Source organism: Netta rufina (genome assembly GCF_964035555.1).
Source record: "Netta rufina genome assembly, chromosome: 6".
Lineage (NCBI taxonomy): Eukaryota > Metazoa > Chordata > Aves > Anseriformes > Anatidae > Netta > Netta rufina.
The window spans coordinates 14,167,167-14,194,454 of NC_140129.1; the positions used below are offsets into that span (position 1 = coordinate 14,167,167).

At 41.0% G+C, this 27,288-nt stretch overlaps 1 protein-coding gene across 5 annotated transcripts in view; it reads right to left on the minus strand.

The window, feature by feature from the left end:
- Nucleotides 1-27,288, minus strand: part of PARD3B (par-3 family cell polarity regulator beta) — a 397,678-nt gene that overhangs the window by 241,719 nt on the left and 128,671 nt on the right. For 4 of the 5 annotated variants that reach the window (XR_014618549.1, XM_084288820.1, XM_084288819.1 and 1 more), the window contains one exon: nt 24,080-24,189. Coding sequence is in view for 3 of the 5 variants with exons in the window: in XM_084288820.1 (XP_084144946.1) it covers nt 24,080-24,189 (110 nt within the window). In the remaining 2 variants the exon portion in view is untranslated. Of the gene's footprint in view, nt 1-22,892; nt 23,030-24,079; nt 24,190-27,288 lie in introns of those variants that run through there. The other variant, XM_084288822.1, reaches the window with a different exon arrangement.

Below are 27,288 nucleotides of genomic sequence, written 5' to 3' on the forward strand. Positions count from 1 at the left end.
TCACTTTCCTTTTTTGCTTCAAAGTGTGATGAAATAACTAACAAATACTTTTAAAACTAACTGATAATAGAAGTTGAGTAAGCTGTTCAGTATGCTCTTAAATGACATTACAGAGCTTGTCCGAAAAAGAAATTTTGATCAGACATGCAAGCTGTCATACTTAAACAAGTGTATTTATAATCACAACTGATTTCTCTAAATTTAAAAATTCATAACCATGAAAATCCCCACACCATAACTATCATTGCTATATCAAGCACAGAAACCAAGGCAAAACAGGCCGATAAAAAGCTGCTAAGCTAAAAGAAAAAATATTAGCATTTGATACTGTGTATTCCTTACTTTTCCAGCGGTCTGCTTGATTTAAATCACTCTGCCTCCACAAAACGTGACGAGTATTTTTAAACAGCTTACAATACTTCCTTTTCACTTACTGATTAATCTACATCATGCTCTTGACTATTCAGAACGAAATTCATTTTAAATGGATAATTGATGCAATTGTGCAGTATCTGCAAATGCAATTAATCACTTGCTAAAGATGATTTTTAGGCAGGCAACAAATACAAAAATAAGAATCATGCAACTTCTTTCGGTGTTGTCAACTAAAATGTATTCTGCTGGACTCGTAAAGGTATTTTTCAAAATCAGAACAGCTGTACATCTTCAGATATTTTTAACACAATATGCAAGTGGATTCATGTTTAATTAGCACAACGCAAAGACAAGCTGTAATACAGTTTGGCTTTCAGCAATTACATGACAGTTTGAGGAACCATAACAGCAACATTTTCCCCTCTCAACTACCAATGGGTGCCTTGAATGTTGTAGTGAGCTGGTCTTGGCACTTGCAAAGATATTTTAAGCCAAGGGCATAAATAGACGTGCTCCTGGGAATCAGTCTGGAGTAGATTAAAAAATTATTCCACTAAAGTGTTTGCTACCAACTCTCTGCTGAGGGTTATCCTCGCGGCTGATCCATACTGGTGGACTGCATACTTACTGTTTGCCCTTCAGTGCTAACTCCCTCCCTGGCAGGTCTACCTACTCCGTGCAACTTCGCACTGGGGCAGATTAGGTGTAACTGAACCACATGCACAGTTCAAGTGATTTACTCCATATCATTGTGAAAAGCAGGACAGGAACATCTTAAGGATACATAGCCATTTCCAAAATGGTTGTTTATACCTTAAAGTAGCAGTCAACAACTGCTGCCAAAACAGTGGGAGGGTAAACTGGGAACAGTAAGCAGTCTCTCTCACACCTAGAAAACAGGGAAGAGTACCTCATGGGGTTAATCATGGGAAGCAATATCCTCTACCCTCCTAATCACCACTGGTCCAAACTCAACAGCCTTGTACCTGGGCAAAATATTGTCAATATCAAACAGCTCCCAAGGAGCACAGGAGTCAGCAGGAACCAAACCAGGAGAGCCTCTGTTCTCTGTGGACAGAAGTGATACCAACCAGTCTCATACCTCTTAACCTCCAACAAGCTCTTCTGGAAATGCCCAGCTTGCAGCATAAAACACACTTTGCCAAAATCAACCTCCAAAGTGTCCTCCTTAACCCAATTTATTTCCAGTCTTAACCATTAAAAATGTAGCTCATGAACCTCCTGAAACCACATGGAAACAGCAACACTTCATTCCTAAGGTCATGAACAAACAGTAAAGTCCTCTTTTTAGGAGCAGCAAGGATTGGTTTAAGCCTGGAGATCAAAACTATTGCATTTAATTTTGGTCATGAAACTTTCCAAGGGTCCTTGGATGGGAAATGTCTCTCTAGCACCAAGTTAGAAAAAAAGAAATTTCCACTAGCTGCAACAGTAGTGGAGTTCACACCTTTATTGGCATTTGGTTTACATGGCTGAAGGGAAGGAAGAGGTGCAGCGAGAGTGCCTGTGTAAGTACTTCCTTCAGTGAAAGGCTCAGAGGAAAAGAAAAATGAGAACTACCACAGTGAAGTCTCCAGAAGTAGCTTTCCTGCACATAAAACTCTGGACTTAAGCCCAACATTTTAAGAATTTCCAGGGTGAGGTGTGCGCAATGTATGTTCCAAAATAGTATAAAGCAGCTTTTAAAAGCATTGATAGTATATTGATGAATATTTGGATTTAGCACCTCTACTGGCCAAGAACCAATTCTTGAAGTAGAAGGAAATTTTTCAGGAGAGTAAAAAAAGTAACTACTGGAAACATAAGTAATACGGTAAGTGTTTGCAACTTTTAGAAGCTGTCAGTATTGGAATAATTACTGCAATGATGGAGGTATGTGGCCAGTCATACGACCATTGGCAACTTTATAACAGATAATTATTTATTAGCCCTTCTTCCCATTTATCATGTTGATTTTAATTGCTCTTGCTTGGGTGGGCATTCAAACATATATATATATATATATATATATATATATATGTTACTGAACGCTTCAATAGGGCTTTTCATGACTAAAAACACATTAGGATTCTATAAGGTCTACAGTGGTTTAGAAAATGAACCTCTATTTTCTTCAACAAGAAAGCGTCAGGGTCTGCCCAATATCAGATAGAAATCAGTTGACCAGTACCTATAGAAAGAGCTACACGCAATGCTGAGATTTTTCCTGACTGGAACTATATTCATAGGACAAAGTAGCAGCAAAACCAGGCAGAGAGTTTTGCTGATTTAAATACCCTTTGTCTGTTGCTGAGTGTCTACATGGTCTTTTGAAGACCAGAAGATCTCTACCTGCATTGAAAGCCAACTAGACACTACAGGACAGCATTTAGCAGGTCACTGTGAGAGTTAGGTTATTATTTGTGTCTCAGAAAGATTATTAATTTGAGCTCATCCATGCTAAGAACTTTTTAAAAGATTTTGGCAGACCTAAAGCACCAGTACTCTTGTGCCCAGTTGTTAGAAATCAAATAGATAACCCCTGAGATTCTACTAGTGTAATGTTAAAATATTAATATTTTATTTACCTCTTACTGTTTTAATTAAAGGCTGTATTTACTGTCCAGAAATCTATGGCTCTCTTATTTACAGGGACCATGTAGCAGTGCTATCAACAATGCAAGACAGTGAAGAAGTAGGTGTTTCCAAGCAAAAACTTATAATTTCTTCTGTATCACCCACTTGGAGACAGAATATGTATTCAAAGACAGTGCACAACCTTTGGACATTTGAGCTACTGTACAAATTATTTGGGGGCATTCCCATGGCAACGAGCATCATTTTAGAAGTGCTCATAATTAGCACCACAAATGCACATTAATCCCTTCTCTTGGTTAGAAACTGCCATGGTGCAATTAATGATATTGCAAAAATGGGGAAAAAAAAAAGAAAAAAAAAAACATTTCTGCAAGAAAATCTAGCAAGTTTTCTCAGACCAAGAGAATATCACATTATCTTCCCTAGTCCGACTCACTATTTCAAGCCTGCCAAGATCTTGAATTGACAGATCCATTTACAAGAGATTTGCAAACTATATATCTGTATTTTTAATCCTCTCACTTGCACAAAGAGGAACTACTTGTACTCCTTTAAAAAAATTAAATATTTGAAAACACTATACAATACACTGCAATGATTTCTTCAAAGCATTACTTAGTCAACATTTAAAGTCTTATCTAGGCATTCTTGCATATAATTCCACATCACCATTTTGCCCCAAAACAGAATTCTACTTACACCACATAAAACCACTAATTCTGAATACCTGAAAAAAAATACATATATATATATACACAATACAGAAAAGAGAAACAAATTACAAATGTAGTTTCTGTACCAATCAAAACTTTCTCCAGCCACACCAATGTGCCGTCATTATTATCTTAAAGGCTGCTAAAGAACATGTTCCATCTAAAAGCTTGATGAATAAATGACATTCTAGCTTCACATCTCTATTCCTTGCAGTAAATTCCTTATTGAATTTAGCTGTCTTTCTCAGTCCAAATGAAAGTTATGGATATGTGGGAGATCTCAATGATGCTGCCATTGCCTATTTTGATATTTAGAGGAAAAAACAGTGAGAAGAAGGAAAAGGAAGGTAGGTCAAACAATAAAAATATGCCCTCACCACCACCACCAGTGACAGTGGGAGGGGATAAGGAGAGTTTTCAAAATTCAAAAACCAAGCCAGTTTTCAGAATCAGTAGAGGGACTGAACTAAAGAACACGTGTGTTACTTCACTGCTATCTTGCGCATTTAACATATCACCTGAAACAGGTTAGGTTGGTGACACAAGTCCTTAGTTCTGTTGATTCTGCATCAGCAAGGAAAACCAAATCATTACCTTACATCCACCTGCCTCAGCACTGCTCACAACCTGAGAACACCAAAGTTAACTTCTGTCCTAGATCAGAAAACTTAACTGACTGCTTTGGAAACCAAACAGTAACGTCAGTAAAATGCTGTCGTGGTGTAACACTACCCTTTACCTTGCCTTAGAAGTCACTCTCATCATTAAGTCAGCACGATGGTCACTTCAGTAGCCCATCCAGCTGACACTTTGGAAAAGACCCAGCTGCCCACAGTGCCTGCACCTCCTCCTCAGACACACCTTTTTCCAGCAGCACAGCACTACCAGGCAGCACAACCCTATGCTGTGCCCAAGGCTGCCCCAAGCACCCGCGGCCTGCAGAAGGAGCACGGGGCCCAGCCCGGGCACCGCTCACCTCCTCTGGTGGCACTGGCCATGTGCTACAGTCTGCTTCCTCCCCGTACAACAAATGCTAATAATTGCTAGTGATGTTACTGCTGCTCCTCATATGGGATTATCACAGTGAAGCAACAGCACTGATTAATCAATTAGCATGGATTCATTAGAGAAGAGATGAAAGATAGGGCAATGTAATTGTGTTTACTGAACAATGGATGACAGTGCGCTTAAAAGCACAGGCTTTCTAATAATACACAGCCACCTAGCATGATATATACATAACATTATGAATATTTAGAACATTTTCACAGCAGAGCTAGAGAAAGAACAATCAGAATGTGAATGTGTGTGTGCAAGTAATGCTGGAGCCTGAGGAACACGGAGGGGAGAAAGCACAAGATACGGCACAGAGGGAGGTGAATATTTTAGCTTTGACTTCTTTGTAGAACAGTTAAATCATGACCTGCAGTCCAGTATGCACAGGTGTGTCTGCACAACACAGTAGCCAACAATATAAACAGTCAAAGATGTTTCAAACATTATTAACCACGCTGTGATAAGCAGAAGAAAATCAAAAAACAGCACGCTTTTCTAACGAAACACCAACACAGCTCTATAAGAACAGAAGCATATAGAGTAATTTTTTTTTTCTCCAGATGTCTTAGGTGTGCATCCTTTACTGCTCGCCCTTGACAGAACCTGAACACTGAACTGACATTAGCAATGAAAGACCATGAATACCAAGCTCCCAGACATGTCTTATGTTTTGACCATATGATCCTCTTTAAGCACTAATTTTATATTTGAAGATCCCTTCTTTTGTCTAATGGTAGTATACAGACTGACCAGCAAATCAAGAGATGAGAAGAATTAATTTCTTGAAAATACGGTGCAGTATAGAGTTATTGAAATATAGCTCATGCTGCAATCTAAAACAATAAAGACTAAACAAGAATGTAACAGCTTACAGAAGAAATGTTTTGTAAAAAAGCTCTGGCAAAAAACATACCCGCCATACTCCATGAAATCCAAAATCTTCACAGAACTCAAAGATCAAGATCCCATGAGAGACCCAATCTATAGCGTGACAGGGATTTGAATGCTCTCAGAGACCCACTCATCCAGTGTTTTCCCAAGATACTGCCACAGCGTGCCAGGGAACCACAGTTTGCGATTAGTGCAGAGCTTCCTCAGCTTGGAATGCAGCCCTTGAACACAAGGTACTAAAAATTACATTGCTTGTTTAGATTAAAGGCACTTTCATTCCTGCTGGGAGTTAAGTATTCCCCCCTTAACTTTGTGGGCTGCAAATTTATTTACTCTTCAGTACATTCAGGCATTGAGTTAATGAAAGACTTATCAGCTTGCTTCAGTCTAAGTGGCTTACTGGTAACAGTCTGAGCATCATCCTGCAGCCATCTAATATTTAACCATTTTCTCCCTACTCTAAGCGATGTTGAACTCTCCAAAGATAGTTTTATTTATGTATATATCATTTTAAGTTGAAGGTGAGGTTCATCCAAAATTGTCTCTGGTCACGGAGACACTATGAAGTCTCACAGCTTATATCCACACAGGATTTCCCTTGGAAATCCTCACCTCCCTTTGGCTTTGGGCGTTTTCTGAACCAAATTCTCAACAAAACCTGCCCTGAAACTAAGGACAGAGAGTCATCACGACAACCTAAGAACAAACCAACACAAATCAGCCTTGCCAGCTCTCTATTTGACAGGCAAACCCTAGCATTTTTCATTCTTTAAACCTAACTGTAAGAAAAACCTTGTCAGAGGAAAACCAGGTCTTTAAGAAATTGTGAAAGGACCATGGGAACATCTCAACCTAGACAGCACCAAACAATTGAATAAGGGTTAAATGTTGTCTGAATCTCTTCTAGGAACTGAAAGTTGAATGTAAGAAAACATACCGCCCTACACAAAGCCCTTGATCTTGATCCTAATTCTCAATGGAAATTAAGACAACTGCATAGCATTTTAATTCTGTGCAACCGTATACAAAACCTAACTTTAGGATCTAAAATTACAGGCACGGTGGTGTTACCCTGAATTTATGAGTGGATATTACTAATAAATCTGAGTTGACTCCTATGAGTCAAGACATTACTATCAGTGGCTTATCTTAAACCTAGCAGGTAATTTAAACCAGAGGCAGATCACCTTAGAGTATATTGTTATTTCCAACAAATCCGTATGAATCATAACGGTATTTTCAACCTCTCCTAGGATTTTGAAAAGTCATCCGAAAATAACCTTTCATAAAATGATCTGGATTCATGTTAATTATTAACTACATCTTGCAATAACAGCACTGGTTAGTAAATAATTTGACAGTACTAAAAATTGCAGTGGAAGAAAACAGGATTTATCACATGGCTGAAAGAAAGCAGGGTGAACAAAATACGTTCAAAGATGTATTAGCATATTCACTGGGAATAAAACAGCACAGTAATAATAAAACAATATAGATTAAGATCAAGATATAACACTTTTTTTGTACTACTGATCAGATTATGAGAGAGCAATACTGTACAGTGAGATCCCTTTTTAAATTATTTAGAGAAAATAAGTAAAAGTGAATCACGAAGTTAACTTCATTTTCACACTCCAAAGTTGTATTTATTGACAAAACTGCTTTTTCCTACAGTTATAGATGGGCTTAACTGCACTACAGTTTTTGATTGATAGCAACATGCTTAATTGCAAGGACAAATGTCAGAACACATTGCTGCTCCTGAGGTGAGCACGACAGGTGACATGAATAAGTGAATAATTCTTAGTAAGACAGGAACAAAAAATAGCATAAGCTATTAACTCTCCTAATTCTTGTATGTGTTCCTGGACAAACATGCCTGTTTCTCCGATTTTTCTCACAAGCAAAGTGAATTATGAATTAATGTGTGCGCATATACACACACACACACACACATAAAGGCTTACACAATAAATTCCTGATTTTTATTTATTCCTATTTTAAAATAAACATTATCCCTTACACATCACTGGTTTCCTATAAACAAAATATCCCCAAGGCATGGTCAGTATATAAGTGGTTTCTGCAAAGTGGAAGGTAGTAACAAGCATCTACTTGCATGCTTTAATATAGCTCCATCACTTGCTAACCTCTCTCCACAGAAGATGTTCAAGCTGGTTTCAGATAAGCAGAGAAACTACACACCAAGACAAAACAGCTCTCTCATTTCCAGTTCCTTCATATGAAGGACCCTGGATAATCTACTGCCAAGACTCCAAATCCAAAAGTGTGGTGCACACAGCAAAGTACAAAGTAAAGTCCCAAACTACTTTCCATACTCTACAGCATAATGAACACAGTGAGACACAGGAATGCTGTCCAAGTGTGCAGACATAAGGCTTTCACTTCAGTATTCTACTTAATTGAGATTTTTAGAAATATTTTGAATCCTTATTAAAATAAGATAAAGTTTACTTTCACCTTTTTGGGATAAGAAACTCAGAATTTATGCAGTCATTTAACATTTAAAAGACATTGAATCACATTCAGCAAGATAAAATGTGAAAGCTTTGCTTTATGAACCCCTTGTTTCAGCTGCATTGCCATCTCCAAGACTGCCATTTATTACAGCTCACCAAATAACAGAATCCTACTGTGCTTGGTAACTGCCTTGGATTAAGCTGTTTCCTTCCTTTGTTGATGTTTGAGTCAGTTTGTCTCACACAATGAGTGAAAAACAGAAGAAGGTGAAGCAAACTATAGTAAAAGCTGTTTCATGAGCCAACATAGTGAAGGTGCTCTTGAAAATAACGTGACTAACAAACCTGTTTTACATATGAGTAAAAGTAGCCTATAAATAAATTTTCAGGCAAGCTACAGGTCCATGCAAACCTCTGATGACTTCGAAACATGTCTCCTGTAGTTTGTCCCAAACTGCAAACCCCATTCCTCAGATTTCCTCATTTTACTCCGCTAACTTTTTTGTTTTGTTTTTAATGCTACATAGGAGAGTGGAGGTCAGAATTAATAATGTGATTTGTGCTTGTGACATGCTGAAGAACATGACAGGTGCACAAAGGAGTGACAAGAAGTCTTGGTGCTTTTTGATACTTTATGATGTTTCTGAGCTAAGGCATACAGCAACAGATTGATTTAATGATTAGCGTATCCTTAACTTACAGTTTCCTTGACTTTTTAAGAAAAGTTAGGCTTTAAAACTTCACTACAATAAGCTTACATACATAGCGCAGACCAGTTTTGTTTACTAGTTAAATATTACAAATATTATTACTTATGAATAAAACCAACATGAATTATCCAGGTCTGATTACAATCAGAACTGCTCTTCAACCAGAAATGCTGGAGGAGCAGCAGCATTTCTACATTAGTTGGGATGGAGAATTGGTTTTATTTTTTGCTTGCTTGCTTTTAAAGAAAATATGATTTAAGTTCATTGAAATTTATTACTTAGAAAAGCAAATTTATAAAACAGTTTGTACAGTGAAGTTATCACACAGAAAATAAGCTTTTTCTGAAGACTTTATAATTGTATTATAAAAATCCAATGCAAGCTGTTAGACTTTGCTTGCAGCTTTTGTGTATTGAGCACTACTAATCTGCATATTTAATGGCTCCAAATCACTGTAATGTATTCTATGTACTCAAATGTAAAGACACTATCTTCTCTTCTAGAAAGAAAAGGTAGAAATAGCTCCAGTAAGTTACTTTGTGAGGGAAAGAACAAGGTAGACTTTCTGAAGAAAGGCATTGCATTCAGATAAGAACTTTGCCAAATTCAAAAGCTACTGAAGAAAGCATTCACTGCTTGCTTCTGAAAAAAAAACTTAATAGTCTAGGACCCCTGAAACATGGTACACCCTGCAGCCACAAGCAATACATCCTTGACAAAAGTAGCTCCCAGCGGAAAAGAGGATCATGGCAGGAATGGCATGTTTTCAAGTATCTGTGCATAATCTCACACAGGGCTTTAAATTTCAGTATAAAAGGACAATGAATTGGGCTCAGCACTTCAATAGGAAGTACTGGATAGATGAACCAAGACAGTGGAATAACAGAGTAATACTGATCTGTGTTGCTAAAGTGACATGCTGCTGCAATTTTAAGTTACTCCAAACTTCTGTGCAATAATACATGCTTGTGCTTGTGTAATGGCAGCAGAGCAGTTGAGCCTGGAGATGACAAACAGAGGGGCCTGGGCTGATGAATGCCAGCTCAAAAACAGTTTGAACACTGCTTTTCCCTCAAGCGTGAGCTGTCCACAGCACAGCGTTGTGAGCACAACGTGAGTCCAGCTGCTAATAGAAAGAGAAATAAGCTTTCAATTTGCCATTCTCTCTCAGCAAATAACCCTTTTCCGTTTAAATGGTTATAATTTTCAACAGCAATACTGGAACTTAAAAAAAACCCAACCAGAACAACATCTGGGGCAGCTAGACTTGATCTGGACTGAAATGCATGTACCCCCTGTGCATGAATTCCTGCCGCTCCATCCAGCTCCATCAAGTCTGGAAATCACGAGTGCAAGGACTTGGGGAGCCGAACACAACCTGAAAAAAAGTTTGAACAGTTCTTTCTGCTGCAGCCTGAACCATCTTATGTCTTCGTAACAATCAAACAGGAACTGTTTACCATAAGAAAGCAAATATTATTTCTGTTGTTACAGCTATTTGGACATCTGATAGCCTCAGGCAACCCAAAGGGGCCCCAACAATAACAGCTCAACTTAAAAGCCAAAGGGCAGATACCTTTGAAGTGAGGGATGACATAGAAACAGGAGCAGACCTTGAAGTTTGGACTGATGGAATGAACCTGAGCACTTCAGAGGATTTTTAATTCATCCTCACAACACTCTGGAAGGCAGAATAGGCACGGCTGATCACCAGCGGTGCTAAATGCCAGGTAACCTAATGGCAAAGCCTTCTTCCCACAAACTCCTCCTCTAGGGAAAAGGCAGCTCAGCTAGAGGGGCTCAGAGCTGTGGCAAGTGACACTGGGGAATCACCTTTGTTGGGTTCTTGATTAACTTGTAGAGACCATAAGTTGTTAACATTTTGTGAGCTGATTAAGTTCTATGTATTTAAAAAAAAAAAAAAAAAAGCTTCACTAAAGCTATGTGATTGAGCATCTCTGTAGAAGAAAACATTAGCTGTCTACTGAGAGGATCCTACTGCACAGGTAAGGCTGAGATGCACAGGAAAGGATTGCACTGCACCCTGCCACTGCAGAGAAAGCATGCTTTTCTGAGCAACTGGTGCTTCTCAGTGCTGAAAAGATTTAAGCATGTATAAACAGCTTTATGTGAGTGTAAAAGCTGTTATGTGTTACACGTTTTCACAGCTGTTCTAGGGACATAGAGTTGTCATTCCCCTTTAAATCAAAAATTAGCAAGAACTGTGCACTTAAGAACTCTAGCAGTGAGACCATTATTTGTCACCAGTATTTTGTAGTTTATTGCTGCAGACGACGCCTTCAATCTGCGGTCAACAAACTCCTGTAAATTCCTTGACTACTTTTAAAGGATCCTAAAAAAAAAATTACTGAAGAGCTAGCTTACCGTCTGCACTGGAAAAGTTTTGAGAGTCCACAAAGCAAGAAAATGAAACTATAAACCATAATTTGGATTATAAACCGGGTGGCATTTCTGACACCGGCAGAGATGTTGACTTTTGTGTTATTGAACAGACAGAAAATTCTTGTGTTTTTCTGTTGCTGATTATTTTTCATAGATATGAAACTGAAATGCACCAAGGACTGCTGCTGTTTTTCCTCCTGGATTTGCTTCAGATTTATTTATAGCAGGGCTTTCCACCTTTATCTGCAAATGTCACAATTGAGCCAGAGACTTTATGTAGTTTCTTGGTTTAATAACTACAGCAGATACGGCACACGTTCTGCTTCTGCCCCTCTCTGAAAATAAACAAAACTAATCAGGTCTAAAAACTAGTTTATCTCTCACTGTTCATAGCAAATAGAAAGAGTTGGGCGCAGATAACCTTATTTTCACCTGTTTCTGCTTACTGCATATACACTAACTCAATTTAGATTGATCAGCTAATGTTTGCAGACTTACTACAGAGGCACAAGGGTACTACATCCATTCAGCGTATTTTTTTTAAAAAAGGCACACCAAGATGAAATGTTGTTCACGCTCCTTTTTTAATTTTATTTTAGCTCTTTGTTTATCTCTTCACTTCAAAGCACTTCCAATATGAGGCACAGTTTCAGTGTGACAACTTTGTAAAATTAAAATAGAAAAAATGTGCCAGCATCAATCTGCTTTACATTGGAAAGCACAACAGCCCTGAGACAGAAATGACGACTTATGAGAGTGAGCTATAATGAACCCAGAAGTGCTATGTGCAGTAGGAAAAATATATTAGACTAGAGGCTGAATGCTCCTGACACAATTTGTCTTCCTCAATAGGAGCCTCCTGTTCCCCAGTCGCAGCGTACGGGCAAGTTCAACTCCAAAAGTGAGGCAAAGTCGTCAATATGAAGCTGCACAATTCTGTTTGCTAGCATCTCTTATTTGGATTGAGGCTGCCTGGGGTCCAAACGGACAGAAGTGCAGCACAGAATGAAGCTGAGTCCGCAGGAGGCCTCCCATAAGGGCAGCAGAGCCCCTCCAGCCCCCTGCAGCTGGGCCTGGAGGCTGGCAGCAAGGCTGAGAAGTGGTGCTGGCACAAGGGGCCAGGTGGGGCGGCCAGCCTGCCCTCGGCAGCCCCCTCCCAGCCCTGCAGGAGCTGGGCAGCAGAGCGACAGCCCAGGGGGGCTCCGAGCCTGTGAACAGGCTCCCCGCTCCCACATGTCAAGGCAAGACAAGCACAAAACTAAACGTAGTATTTCAGAGGGAGGTTAGAGATACCAATGGTTATCTGTAAAAAAACAGCGGTAGGTGCCTTGGAAGCTAAGCCCTTCTAAAATTTCAGTGATGCGGGAAAATAAGTTTTACTATAACAAGTTATATTCTGACTTCTCTGAACAGATACTTTTCCATTATCTGAACTGAATATATTCAACTCATTTCTGCTCTTTCTACAATAATGTATCTGGGGTGCAATTTTAATTCTCCTACAAGACACTGTCAGCAAAGGGCACTGCATGAACACATTCTATATACGCTGGTAAGTGGGTAGCATCACCTCGTATTGCTTTCCATAGACATGCTTCCCCACTAAAAAGAGCTCATGGTGCACTCAGCACAGAGACATCCCTCTGCCTTCTGCTTGAATAAAACTATTTTTGTTCCCCTAGGAACTGGTGAGTGCTATGAACGTGCTTTCTAACTCTTATTTGTACCATTATGTTATACATTTACCAGAAGTCTAAATTTATTATTTCAACTATTTAAAAAGCAAATGAAACAGATTATAAATTGCATGTGTCAAATCTTCTCATTTGTTTTTTGCACTGCAAACTAAATAGATGTATTTGCAACCCACAGTTGCCAATCAGCTCTAAATATTCATGAAATGCTGGCAGCAGTGGAACAGAAAGCCAGACCTGAAGTAATCTCACAAATTGTGAAGAAAAAAATGAACTATTTTAGTGGTCACCCTGATAATTATATCACTAATAAACTATTAATATTGAATAATTTAACAAATGTTACAGTAAACCTCAAACTTGCATGTTAGACCTGTGCTTAGAAGGTAACTGGCACTGGGCTGTACAGAAATAATTTTAATGGAACTAATATCTATAATTTGGTGTTTTATATACTTCTTATAGTATTATAAACGTATAATTGGCAGCAGATTCAGTTCCCAAAAGTGTTATAATCTGTTGGCACAGTGCCATACTTTAAAAAAATCTACATTTATTTACAGGAGCACGCATCTGGTTCTAATGAACTTGCTTTACCTGCTAATATCAGTGTTTGCATGACTGGTGACATTAACAGAATAGCGTCATCAATGTGCCTCTCAAAACAGCCATTTGAAAACGACAACTCCACGCAAACTAGACATTGAAAGGTAAAAAGGCAGAAAATTGTAGCCAGGCATTAAGTGATCATTTGGTTCAGTGTTTTGTAAACCCAAGGATAGCTTTGTTATTATTAACATGGTAAATGAAAGTACTTGGTACTTGAAAGTACTTCTATTGATGATGGGTTCTTGCTACATTCTCATGTGCTTTAAAATAAAAAATAATATAAAAGAAACACGGTTGCTTGCTATGTATTAACTGGACTATCACTCTGACCACAACAAATTATCCACCACAAAGGACTCTTGCTGGCTGTTTGGATACATCTATAAGGGGTAATCCTGGCAACTTCCCTTCTCTTCTGCATGACAGCATGGAGTGCTTCTCATTTTCACAGGGAACCAAAGATGGACAGAACAGCCCAAAGACTGTGGTGGAGCCACCTTCTTTTATCCCAACAATTAGCCCCGCTATTTACTAGTTTACAGGGTAATTTCTAAATAATATTAAAAAGTATTTCTACTGTAGAAACTTTTCCAGTTCTTGGTGACTCACTCTGTTCCTCTAAGCCTCTGTGGTAGGAACTTGGGGAGGACTTGTAATATATGCCTCATATGCTCTTTCACATTTTTATCCACTAGAAGCAAAGCAGTTCCTGGTTTGAGCTGTTCTTCCCACTGCGCAGCACACTGCCTCCATCATCAATATTTTCCGGATATCTTTTGTAGAATATTCTTCCCTCAGAGATAGAGTTACTGAATTCACTCTGTCAAATGGAAATCTGAGGGCATCAGGAAGGCACATACTTCTTGTGAAGGAAATGCAGATGCATTTATCCATATAATGTACATTAGCCCCATCGGTTTCATAGCTGCTGAACACTCTTCAACACCACCAATAATTAAGAAACAGCACATCTTTGCAGAAGCACGCAGAAACACCTGATGCCTCTGCAGCTACTGCCAACGCATCACAGATCTGAGGAATATACTCCTGTGCTTTTAAACCCAAAACAGTGTTAAGAAATCCTTTGGCTGAAGAGAATATCCATACAAGAACTTGGTGACAAATCTGTTTGCAATCTCAGGACTGCAGCACTTCAGAGACGTGATTTATTTAGATTATTTATTTTTAGATGAAACACCCATACTTTGGCTACATCTTTTAAAACCAAACAGGAGATATCTTTCTTCCAGCTGATAAATAGAGTTTCTTGTTCTTTGTGACTTGAAATCCATTTAATCTGTGGGTTTCTATTCCCTGGCCTCTCCTCCTTTTAACATTCTTCCAACCTCTCATAGAAATGTTTTATAAGATTCCCCTTGGAATACACCTCTCCTGCATTAGAAGCAGAGACTTCATCAGGGTTCTTCGGAAAGGCATCCTAAAATGAGGATGCAATGAAGAGCAACTGGCCCGTGCTCAGCCGATCTGCCGGCAGAACCCACTTTACCCCCGAACAACGGGGTGAAGTCCCAGTCTTCTGTCTGCTTCCCAGCCTGCTGCTGGACAAAGATTCCTGCAGATTACTGCAGAATGGCATGGTGGGGGGTAGAAGCAGAAGGGGATTGGTACTGAACTCCAAATTGAGAAGCCTTGGCCGTGTTTCTTAGACCGAGGTGAGGCGAGCTGAAAGGCAGGGCTTTGCTTTTGTTTCCATGAAGCTGACAGGTACACTGTGAAATTGATTACACTTGGGAATTCCAAAAAAGCAGAAGAAAGGAAAAGGAAGTTGCCAATTTATCTCCACAGGTATTAAATGTATAATCATTGCAGATGTACCACTACTTAGCTCAATGGAGCAAGCAAGCCACCAAAAACTCGGCAGCTCTTTTATTTGAAGTCCAAGTTCACGCTGCCTTATTTAAGCCAGTTGTTAAAGAGACAGCAGGCTCTCCAACCAGGAGAGCGTTTGTGGGACGCCACAGTGTGCTCTCAGCCCAGTCGCACTGCATGCTGCGGCTCAGACACAGCACATAGTGTATTACGAGCATTCCTTGGGACTAGTGCAAGCAAGAAAGCTGTTTTACTTGCATTATTGAGACAGAAGCTTGGGGATCCATATGTTCTACCTGCACCTGGGGCGCAATAACCCCAAGCAGAGCTACAGGCTGGGAGAGGAATGGTTGGAGAGCTGCCAGGCAGAGAAGGACCTGGGAGTGATGGTGGATAGTCGGCTGAATATGAGCCAGCAGTGTGCTCAGGTGGCCAAGAAGGCCAACGGCATCCTGGCTTGCATAAGAAACAGTGTGGCCAGCAGGGCTAGGGAGGTGATCGTCCCCCTGTACTCAGCTCTGGTGAGGCCGTACCTCGAGTACTGTGTTCAGTTTTGGGCCCCTCGCTACAAGAAGGACATGGAGGTGCTTGAGCGGGTGCAGAGAAGGGCGACGAAGCTGGTGAGGGGCCTGGAGAACAAGTCCTACGAGGAGCGGCTGAGGGAGCTGGGCTTGTTCAGCCTGGAGAAGAGGAGGCTCAGGGGCGACCTTATCGCTCTCTATGGGTACCTCAAGGGAGGCTGTAGCGAGGTGGGGGTTGGTCTGTTCTCCCACGTGCCTGGTGACAGGACGAGGGGGAACGGGCTTAAGTTGAGCCAGGGGAGTTTTAGGTTAGATGTTAGGAAGAACTTCTTCACTGAGAGGGTTGTGAGGCACTGGAACAGGCTGCCCAGGGAAGTGGTGGAGTCACCATCCCTGGAAGTCTTCAAAAGACGTTTAGATGTAGAGCTTAGGGATATGGTTTAGTGGAGGGCTGTTAGCGTTAGGTCAGAGGTTGGACTCGATGACCTTGAGGTCTCTTCCAACCTAGAAAATTCTGTGATTCTGTGAAAACCTAGATTGAACCAAGGCAGTATTTATTAGTAGTATGTTAAAAATTTTTGGTTCCCAAGCAGGAAAAAAAAAAAAAGAAATAACTTTGGGAACAACTGCTCTTATGTAAGATCACTCTTGAGTCCAAACTTTTTTGGTTTCTTGTTATTAATAATATTGTTTGGGAACAATACCCTGAACTTCCAAATACACTTTAGAATCTGGGATACAACGTAAGAACAGTGCCAGCTCAGACCACAAGCATGCCCCTCTTTGGGTGTTCAGCACCAGCATACCAGGGTGCCTCGCTAACAGACAGTTGTTGTTCCTCATCATACAGAGGAACGGGGACCAAAATTTGCTTTCGCAGCAACTCATCAGCATTTCTTCTAGATTGAATCACTTCCTTTTTATCAGACAAAAAAAGGAAGTTGAGATGCTCATTCTAGATCTTGAATCTCGCTGAATCACCCTTACCATTTTAGTCGATATTCACAGTGGCCTCAGCTTTCTATTCCCAACTCCAACATACCAAACACACGCAATGCCCAAAGCGCACAGCACACAGAAGCATTAGAATATTCCTCCCTTCATTCCAGCTGTCACTGTCAGAAACTGCTTTAAAGAGTATGGAGTAAATCAGGACCTACTGCCATTAAAAACAAACAAACAACAAGAAAAAAAAAAAAGCAGAATTGTGAATTTGCATGTTTCAAAAATGATGATCTGCAAAATCTGTATATTCAGATTAGCTGAGACACCATCTACACAGGAAAAGAACAAATCCTTGGATAACATCTTTCCAATGGGTACTTACAGTACCTAATGGGCCTCTTCTACCAAAAAAGTGTGTAAATTACTATTAACACTAAGAGAAACAGCCACTGGCCTCATTTTCAGAAATACAAAAATATTAACTAGAACAAGAGCACAGCCTCACAGATCTGTGCACTGCAAGATGATGTATTAAAAAAATAAAAAAAAAAATAGTTTTTTTCTTAATGTCACAGCAACACTTGGGCCTAACTAGGTATCAAAGATATCTGCCATTATTGCCATTTGTCCCCTGGGTTACTATGCTTTGAGAAAATGGTATCTATATATTTAATGGTCTGTATTTCAATAGGCCGCTGACTGAGAACCAATTTTATTTTAGCTAAATGTTTCTAGAGCTTGACAGTAAATGATATATATGTATGAGCCATGTTGACTGCCATCTTCCACTTTTAATTTGACTGTCAGACATACAAGTAACTTGCTAATGTTTCCTTCCAATTTCAGTGCAAGGAGCCTGTTGCATAAGCTGCCTGCTAAAAGCTATTCCAGATGGAATGACAGTATTTTGTAGGACCCCAAAGATGTAGCTATAAGAGATGAATATGTGTCAGCAGCATTGAAAGCATGACCTTTTTTCCTTTTTTGTCAGCAGTTCTTATTCCCACCCTATAATTTCTCCACATTCTTTGTAAGATAGGCCACGTGGGAAAAAGAAAGAGTTTAAGTCTCACAGCCATCTTCCATCATCTGCAGTCACATCTACCTGACTACACAAGGCAGAGGACAAAGGAGGAAGGTTTATAAACAATCAGGCATCTTTGAAATGACAGCCTAGGCCCAAAATTTATTTCAAAAAGGAAACAAAACTCAACCCCCTACTAACATAAGTTCCGGAATGATGGAGAACTTTGATGGCTTTCATAATAGATACTTTCTCTCATGAATATTCACTGAAAAGCCTGCATTCCTCTCACTGGAAACAAGCTTTAGAAAGCAACACATTAACAATGAATAACATTTTACTGATTGTACCATTATTACTGATAATTTATATAGTATATTAACGTCACAGAACAGTCATCATTAAGCCTTATTAAAAGAAATCACAAAGTCTACTTATCCTTCTCAAATAAAAATATGTAAATTACACCCACCGCTCACCTTGCACAATACAGGTAAAACAATGCACTTGTTCTGAAGGGTAAGCCGTGCAAGGAAGCACAAAGAAGTCTTTTTCCCCCGCACATACCTCTTTGCGCACGCCAAAAAGGAAATTACTACAGGGCACTTCTGTCCTGTTTCAGATGATCAATTCAGTGCTCTGAAGCACTACAAATATTTCGTTTAGATTTCTTAGTTTTTCCTCTACAGTGTACAGTAATTTCCTTTTGATGCAAAATGCCACAGCACACACTACAAAGGCAGTGGGGGGAAAGCAGCACAGGGTGGAAAAACAACAGAGAGACTCAGGGAGGAATGGCTTTTGTTAATTTGACAGCCCTCAGCTAGCTGCGTAGCGGGATTTATGAAAGGCTCGAGGAGGCGCGGTTTGCCGCGGCGTACGGCTGCCACGCAGCTCCGGTTTGTGCAGCGCCTCACTCCAACAACTTCAGAGCTCCCCGGCTGCAGACATCCCTCTGATCAGCTAATCAGACATCAAGAGCGATGCGCTGGCTGGCTCTCGCGCTGATGAGAAGTCGCGCAGCACAAACAGGCACACGGCATTTGCTTTAAAAAATGGATTCTCCCAGATCAGGATTGCCTTTCAAAACCCGGCACTGTTCAGAACCTCCCAGGTGAATGACAGCAAGTTCTTTCCAGTCTCCCCAAATCTGGGGTTCAGTTCTACACAGCAGAAATTTCAAGAGCAGGAGCTAAAATATTAATGGGAAAACTTCACTAGAAAATAAGTGAATGCCTTCTAGAACTTCAATACCTCCCTGGTCTGAAAGACTGACTGAAACCACGTCACTTCAGTGAAACAGTCTTCCTTCCACCCTGAGACAAGCACTGTAACACCTAAGATGCGTTTCCACTCCTGCTTTATTTGTTGCCTAATTATAACACATCAAAAGCATTGGATTTCAGGCATTACATCATCAAGGTACAAATCCACAACCACTGCTCCAGCGCTGAGCCCTCCAGCACTGAGCCAAGAGAGACCTTTCGTGCCCTGCCTTGCTTTTAAACAGCCTGATTAGATGAAACAATATTTTTAGCTTTTACTTACCACGAAACACCCAAACATTTTGAAAGTACTATTGATAATCTTTACCTCGAAACCAAGCTCTGATTGTGGTATGACTTCATGTTTACATACACACATAAAACAGCGTGCAAAAGGAACAAGCTGTGGAGCTGCATCCCTACACACGCTCACATTATGCTAATCTGCAGACTCTTAATCAGAAAGGGTAATACGTTACAAACACAATTAATGGCCAGAAGAACCAGGGCAGGTTTCGACCCTTTTTAACAAGGGCTTGAAACATAAAAATGTTCTGATTATATATGAACCTTATACAAAATTGCAAATTATATGTCCACAATGCATAAAATACGGTCAATTTCAAGTCACTTTTAGGTAAAAATGGAAACTGGACAGAGCTGCTGGAGCAGCTCTTCAATTGATCCTACATCTCATTGTAGCCTTAAGTATGGATAAATGCAATTTAATCAGCCATTCCTATTGATTAACTCCAAGTTAACCCAAGTATTTATTGAAGAAACATGCAACTATAGAAGAAAAGGAGGTCATCCACAATGTGGCAGCCCCATGATAATCAGCAGGTTAGCAAGAGGAGGTGAAATACTCATCCCTCCTAAATTAATGCAGAACTCCCATCAACTTAAAAGGGACCACACTCAGGCTAAGACTTCATCCGTCGTGAGTTTTAAGAGAGTGGAGAAGTCTGCCCCTGAGCAGAGACAAACAAAAGTAATAGCTCCAGAAAGGGAAGTTCAGATGTTTTAATTAGACCACAATAATTACTACGGTTCAGTACTGCCGAACTAGACTGAGGAAAAGCAGCAAAACGTGATCTCCTCCCTAGAAAGTTCAATGGTGAACCCAACTGCACGCCCCATCAGCACCTGACCGGTGCCTGGGCAGTGGCCTCCAGCTGGGCCTGGGCAGCCAGCACCAAAATCCAGCTCCGCTCCCTGAGGCACGCTGGGCAAGGGCTGAGGGAACGGCCGGAGGCAAAAGCAGGCTTCCTCCATCCCAAAGGCTTCGACCGCCTCAGTCCTGCAGCGTGGCCTCACTCTGAGGGGGGTCCCCAGGAGAAGGCTTCACGTCTGTTGCCAACCAGACAGCCTGAAGCCAGGACACTCACAGCCAAAAAGCTGCTGGGCCAATACTTAGCTACTGCCAGAGCAAAGCTTTGGGCACAGAGTTTTGCAGAGGAGTGCATTACGCTGACTGCTCTTCCCTGAAGTCCCCTCTGGAGAGGCAGGGGGGAGTCCGCATTTCTGGAAGCCTGGCCAGGGCACTACGATCGTGACTAGTCAGAAGAGGTTAACAGCTGCCTTCATAAATTAACAAGTTCAGTAAGAAATACCTCTTCTTTGATAGCATATTTGGATTTTTGCTATCCCCCTTTTTCCCTGATTACAGTCTCTAGATTTTTCTGTGGCAGCTATCACGATAAGGAAGGAAAGGTCTGGATGAAACGAGAGACTCAGATTCCGTACCATCTGTTAAATGACTTCCAGTCTGAGAGAACAGATGCTGGACTTCACGATCAGATTTTGACTGATCTAGAAACATTTTGCAAATTGGGGCTGAAACTATAGCTAAGACAAAACAAGTATCAGAGGAAAACGTGAACGAATGGCTTAAATTCATCTCAAGCTCCCTGGTCACTCAAAAGACACTTCCTTTTGGTAATCGTAATATGGCATGAGACTGCCTTCCTCTGAATATACACCAGGACAACATTTGAAAACAGAGTATGAACTCTGATTAGATTCTATAAATACTGTGTACTGCTCAAATGGTTCGTCAGGTCCATCCAGTTCTCCTGGACCAGGCAGCAGTTTTCTTACCCTATTGCATGTTTGTTGTGCAATAGGATAAGAAATTAATCAATTTTACTTGATGCATTACTCTACTGCACATCTGCCTTGCACTCACCTGGAGACAAACCAGTGTTGCCTTGATGTTCATATGACAATCACCTCTTAAAAACCTGACCACCTACTATCCATACACATCATGTAAGACAGCATAACCATGAGCATTTCTACATAATACCAAACTAACAGTTCTGTAGGTATCAAACACCAAAATTCCCAAAGTGCTAAGAACAACCAAGTGAATTATAGAACACAGATACAATTTTATATTTGAAACTAAGATAGCAGTGGCATAAATAATACAAATATGTAGTTTTTACTGTGTATACTGAAGGTAGTTTACACTACTCATAGTTCTGATTCTTCCAACTTGCATATGAATGTTCACAAGCAGCTTAATTAGAAAAAAACATGTGGCAAAGAAAATGTAGTAATAGTTTTAATGTTTCAGCTGCAATATACAGAACAAAAGAAATTTCTCTAAATACCCCTTTAAAGCTTGTGTGAAAGAGCATAGCTATATTCAAAATGCAGAGCTGTTTGTGCCATGTTTTTTCATTTGTCAAATATCAATTCTTCCTTGTGTTTTAAAACAATCTGTACTTAATTTAAGTTATTTAAGCTTTTTATGCTTCCCAATACATTATGCCAAAGCATATTTCAGTATGATTGACGATGAGAGTTTTAGAAATAGTACTGTTGCAAAAATAAGAGCTGGTGTAATGTGTTTTGCTGTAACAGATTTTCATTTTAACAATAAAAACTTTCAACCTTCTGGGACTTTTTCCCCCACTTACACAACATTTCAAAATCTGAGAACCTTCCTCACTCTTGCTAGCTGTCCAGCTTTTGCTGTTAACCCTATAGTTGACAGAGGGATGCTCTGTCTTTTAGGCACAGAGGTTTCGTTTAGGCCTAGAGGAGTCTTGTGTACTGATACAACTCAGTGAAGCAGTGTGAGCCTTCAGCCTACAAATACAACTGGAGTCCCCATATAATTGCATTAAAAGGGCTTACTGCTGCTAATATTAAAAAAAAAAAAAACAAAAAAACAAAAAAACAAAAAATGTCTTTCTCTCCCTGATAGTCAACAACATAACATAAAATACTTTCTGGAATGAAATAAATGATTTCACCATTTTGTCTGTTTTTGTTCAAGTTATGAAATACCAGAATCAGCACTAATATGCTCACTTTACAAATTTCTCAACTTTGCAAACTTTTTTGCAACATTACAGAACTCTTCTTTGTACTTCAATTTATCAGACTAAGCCAGCATTTCTTGAATATGTAAGCGCTGGCAGCATACACCTCAAGAAAAACCTCTCAGCTCTCTGACAAATGACACAGCACATCATTTACGTGAAGCCCCTAAAACACCATAATGTACTTGGAGAGTCAAGAGCATTTTTAAATTGCACCACTCTGCAAATAACAGTAAATAACACTGTAAAACCGGATGCACACTAGGCATTTGGATGTGCCCAAAGCTGACCAAAGAGAAACAACGAACAGTTGACCTAAAATCGTGTGTTGGTCTTCAGAATTCCAGTCAACACTGAGACCCATAAAATGTCATTTAGTTCATTTAGATGCAAGTCACCTGACTTTTTTTTTTTTTTTTTTTTTTTTAAAAAAAAAAACTTACCTTGTTCTTGTGAAACTAAAGGAAGATATGGTCTTAAATGCAAGATCTTCAGCTGAATTGGTTCCCACCTCCAGCATTAGTTACTTTTCTATTTCGCTCCTCCTTTCTCCCTAATGCGCCAATACAGCTGTTCATGGATTCTTACAGCATTAACGAGCTACGATCGAGGCTGAAACATCTCCCCATGCCAAATGAGGAAGCTGGGGTTTTGTTTTTTCCTTTTTGTTTGGGCATGTGGAAGTAGGAGTGATACAGATCAGTTCCAACAAGTGGGGACAGGGACCGGATCAAGGAAGGAAAAGGGGAAAAACCAGAAGTTTCACTAGGAAAGAAAATGCAGGTGCATCTGCAACATCAATTAAACCAGTGTTCATTTGGCATAAAGCGGTGCAGAAGCAGACCCAGCAGAGCTTTCTAGGCAAATATCAAATCTACCAAAAAGCTCTGTTCTGCTTGATACACATACGTATCCCAGCCGACACATTTACAAATTCAACACAATTTTACCTTTCTGCATGTAGTAAAGGAACACTTTCCTCACATGCAAACACAAAGCTTCAGGCCTTAAAAATGCAAAGTAAAGAATATGGCCTAAGTGTCACCAACACAGTATCACTTTCAGAAGATCAGAAACAGCCTGCAATAACGTCCAATCAATTATGGGTTTGCTTCTGTACTTAGTAGTGACAATGCTGCACCTGAGTTTGTCCTCAGAAGGGAAGAGTAAGATTGTAAAACAGAGACATGGGAGAAAGAAGAGACCATGCAGGATAGTAGCAGCACAAAGGCAGGCAAAAATGTCATGAAAAAGGCAAGGGAAGCATAAAGAGGTTCAAGACTGGTGATGCATATTAAAAGTAAGTACATTTTTTTCCCGCTAAGCAATGATAAACTGGACAATAAAATGCCAAACAAAGAAACAATTACTAAAAGCACAATGGTGCCTTATGTCACCATTAAGCTTTATGTAAATATTGTACTGAGAAAAGTGAACCACTGTTAATTGACTATATCATCTAAATGACCGTATCACCCATTTTATGCAGAGAAAATTCTCTCCTTCACAGAAAACGAGTATGATGCACTTTGCTTTAGATCCAAACACATTTAGCTTATAAAACAGCTGTGTACCAACAGGTAAGAACAGTTTTTGCTTGAATAAAAAGATGAGTGAAGTGGACACTTACTGCTGTAACATGTTTGAGACTGTGGTCACTGGGATGAGAAGCACTTGGGTGAAAGTCAGCAGGGGGGCCCAAAGCTGGATCACTGCTCCTTCGTACCAGAAGCGGCATGCCTGAGAGACAAAATAAACAGCAACAGGTCAACAGTACTGCAGGAAAACAAGGAAGAGTTCCAGGTAGTCTAATGGAGAGGTGTACAGTGGTCAAATACAAACTTCCCTGTGCCAATACCCATCTGGTGAATTACTGGATTTGATGAAATTGTGCTATTTAGGTTGTGCTGAGCTACAGAAATTAGATGATTTCAAGCTCTGTTATATAGATTTTTATCCGTGACCTGATAAATTACATAAAAACTGCTGTCAAATGAGAAAAACACATGTTCTTGGAAAAAAAACAAAGATTTGCAGTTATGGGTAACCACATGTATTATCAAGTTCTGAGATGGAAACTATACTCTTGATATCGAGAATGACTGCAAACACGCAGAATTGGACTAGTACTACTAGTTTCTACAACTGGCAGTGGCTATTCCACCAGACCAGAACAGACTCCAAAGCTTTCCACTTCACACTAAGGACAGCTCTCATTGTGCAGTTTTGCATTAGGCCCTGAAAACTGGGGACTCACAGTCTCAGTTCAACTGGTCCTTACTTTCTCCCTGGGTATCTCCAGAAACCACACTGAGCAACTGCTGCTCTCTCCCCTACCAATTATACAAGCCCACATTCAGCCTGTACGGAAAGTCACTTTGAAAACAATGCTATGACAATACGCAGGGTCATAAATTTTATTTCCATGAGCTCACAAGACACAGTTGCCTCTTGCACTACTACAAAGTAGCAGCATTACTACTTTGCCTTCCCAAATAGATGCATGTAAATGACAGACCAGCCACTGTTTTTTGGGTTGAAGGGCAGCTGAAGGACAAGTGGATAACTCTAATTTCCAATTAGACTCACCAGCTACTCGTGCCTATTCGTGTGCTGCCTGGGAGCAACCTCAAAGACCAGTCAGCAGCTTGTGGTGGCACAGCTGTCCCATTACCAGAACACACTGGTGCCATAAAAAAAAACTCCAGTTGAGGAGAGAGGGGAAACACCTTTAGTAACATGAGAAAGGAAACTCACATGTTATCAAAAATTAAATAAAAACGACTTTTTTTTTCCAAGTCTTTCCAAAATAATTTGTCCCTAGGCGAATAAAAAATGCAGAGAACATTGTTCTCAGACGATTTTCCAAATTTTGCAAGTGAAAAAAAGATTATAACTGACAGTTATAATATTAATTACAGTGGCTGGGACTGATGGCAGCCATAATCGCTGGATCTATAATAGAAGTTTGAACAGGCAATAAAGTTTCCTCATTAGAGGGACACTTAATCATGCAGCAGCAACTGTACTACATTCAATCTCAGCAAAATTTTTGTCTTCACTGTAGTTACAATTGGAACAAATCCAGGCACCTGATGCTGAGGAATGACCAGAACATCTGATGTTCTTGCCCTTACTCTTTACCCTTTTGTTCTCTGGATACTCAGTACCCTGAGCTGGTGGAAGGCGATGGGGAGCAGGATGTGGCCCTCATTATCCATGAAGAACTGGTTGGTGACCTGCTACGGCACTTGGATGTGCACAAGTCGATGGGGCCGGATGGGATCCACCCAAGGGTACTGAGGGAACTGGCAGAGGAGCTGGCCAAGCCACTTTCCATCATTTATCAACAGTCCTGGCTATCAGGGGAGGTTCCAATCGACTGGCGGCTAGCAAACGTGACGCCCATCTACAAGAAGGGCCGGAGGGCAGACCCGGGAAACTACAGGCCTGTCAGTTTGACCTCAGTGCCAGGAAAGCTCATGGAGCAGATCCTCCTGAGAGTCATCATGCAGCAATTGCAGGGGAAGCAGGCGATCAGGCCCAGTCAGCATGGCTTTATGAAAGGCAGGTCATGCCTGACGAACCTGATCTCCTTCTTTGACAGAGTGACGCGCTGGGTAGATGAGGGAAAGGCTGTGGATGTGGTCTACCTTGACTTCAGCAAGGCTTTTGACACCGTCTCCCACAGCATTCTCCTCAAGAAAGTGGCTGCTCTTGGCTTGGACTGGCGCACGCTTCGCTGGGTTAGAAACTGGCTGGATAGCCGGGCCCAAAGAGTCGTGGTGAATGGAGCCAAGTCCAGTTGGAGGCCAGTCACTAGTGGCGTCCCCCAGGGCTCGGTGCTGGGGCCGGTCCTCTTTAATATCTTCATTGATGATCTGGACGAGGGCATTGAGTGCACCCTCAGTAAGTTCGCAGATGACACCAAGTTAGGTGCGTGTGTCGATCTGCTCGAGGGTAGGAAAGCTCTGCAGGAGGATCTGGATAGGCTGCACCGATGGGCTGAGGTCAACTGCATGAAGTTCAACAAGGCCAAGTGCCGGGTCCTGCACCTGGGGCGCAATAACCCCAAGCAGAGCTACAGACTGGGAGAGGAATGGTTGGAGAGCTGCCAGGCAGAGAAGGACCTGGGAGTGATGGTGGATAGTCAGCTGAATATGAGCCAGCAGTGTGCTCAGGTGGCCAAGAAGGCCAACAGCATCCTGGCTTGTATCAGGAACAGCGTGACCAGCAGGGCGAGGGAGGTGATCGTCCCCCTGTACTCAGCTCTGGTGAGGCCGCACCTCGAGTACTGTGTTCAGTTTTGGGCCCCTCGCTACAAGAAGGACATCGAGGTGCTTGAGCGGGTGCAGAGAAGGGCGACGAAGCTGGTGAGGGGCCTGGAGAACAAGTCCTACGAGGAGCGGCTGAGGGAGCTGGGCTTGTTCAGCCTGGAGAAGAGGAGGCTCAGGGGCGACCTTATCGCTCTCTATAGGTACCTCAAGGGAGGCTGTAGCGAGGTGGGGGTTGGCCTGTTCTCCCACGTGCCTGGTGACAGGACGAGGGGGAATGGGCTTAAGTTGAGCCAGGGGAGTTTTAGGTTAGATGTTAGGAAGAATTTCTTCACTGAAAGGGTTGTTAGACATTGGAACAGGCTGCCCAGGGAAGTGGTGGAGTCACCATCCCTGGAAGTCTTCAAAAGACGTCTAGATGTAGAGCTTAGGGATATGGTTTAGTGGAGGGCTGTTAGCGTTAGGTTGGAGGTTGGACTCGATGACCTTGAGGTCTCTTCCAACCTAGAAATTCTGTGATTCTGTGATTCTGTGATTACTCACAATAAGCAACAGTTTTTATACC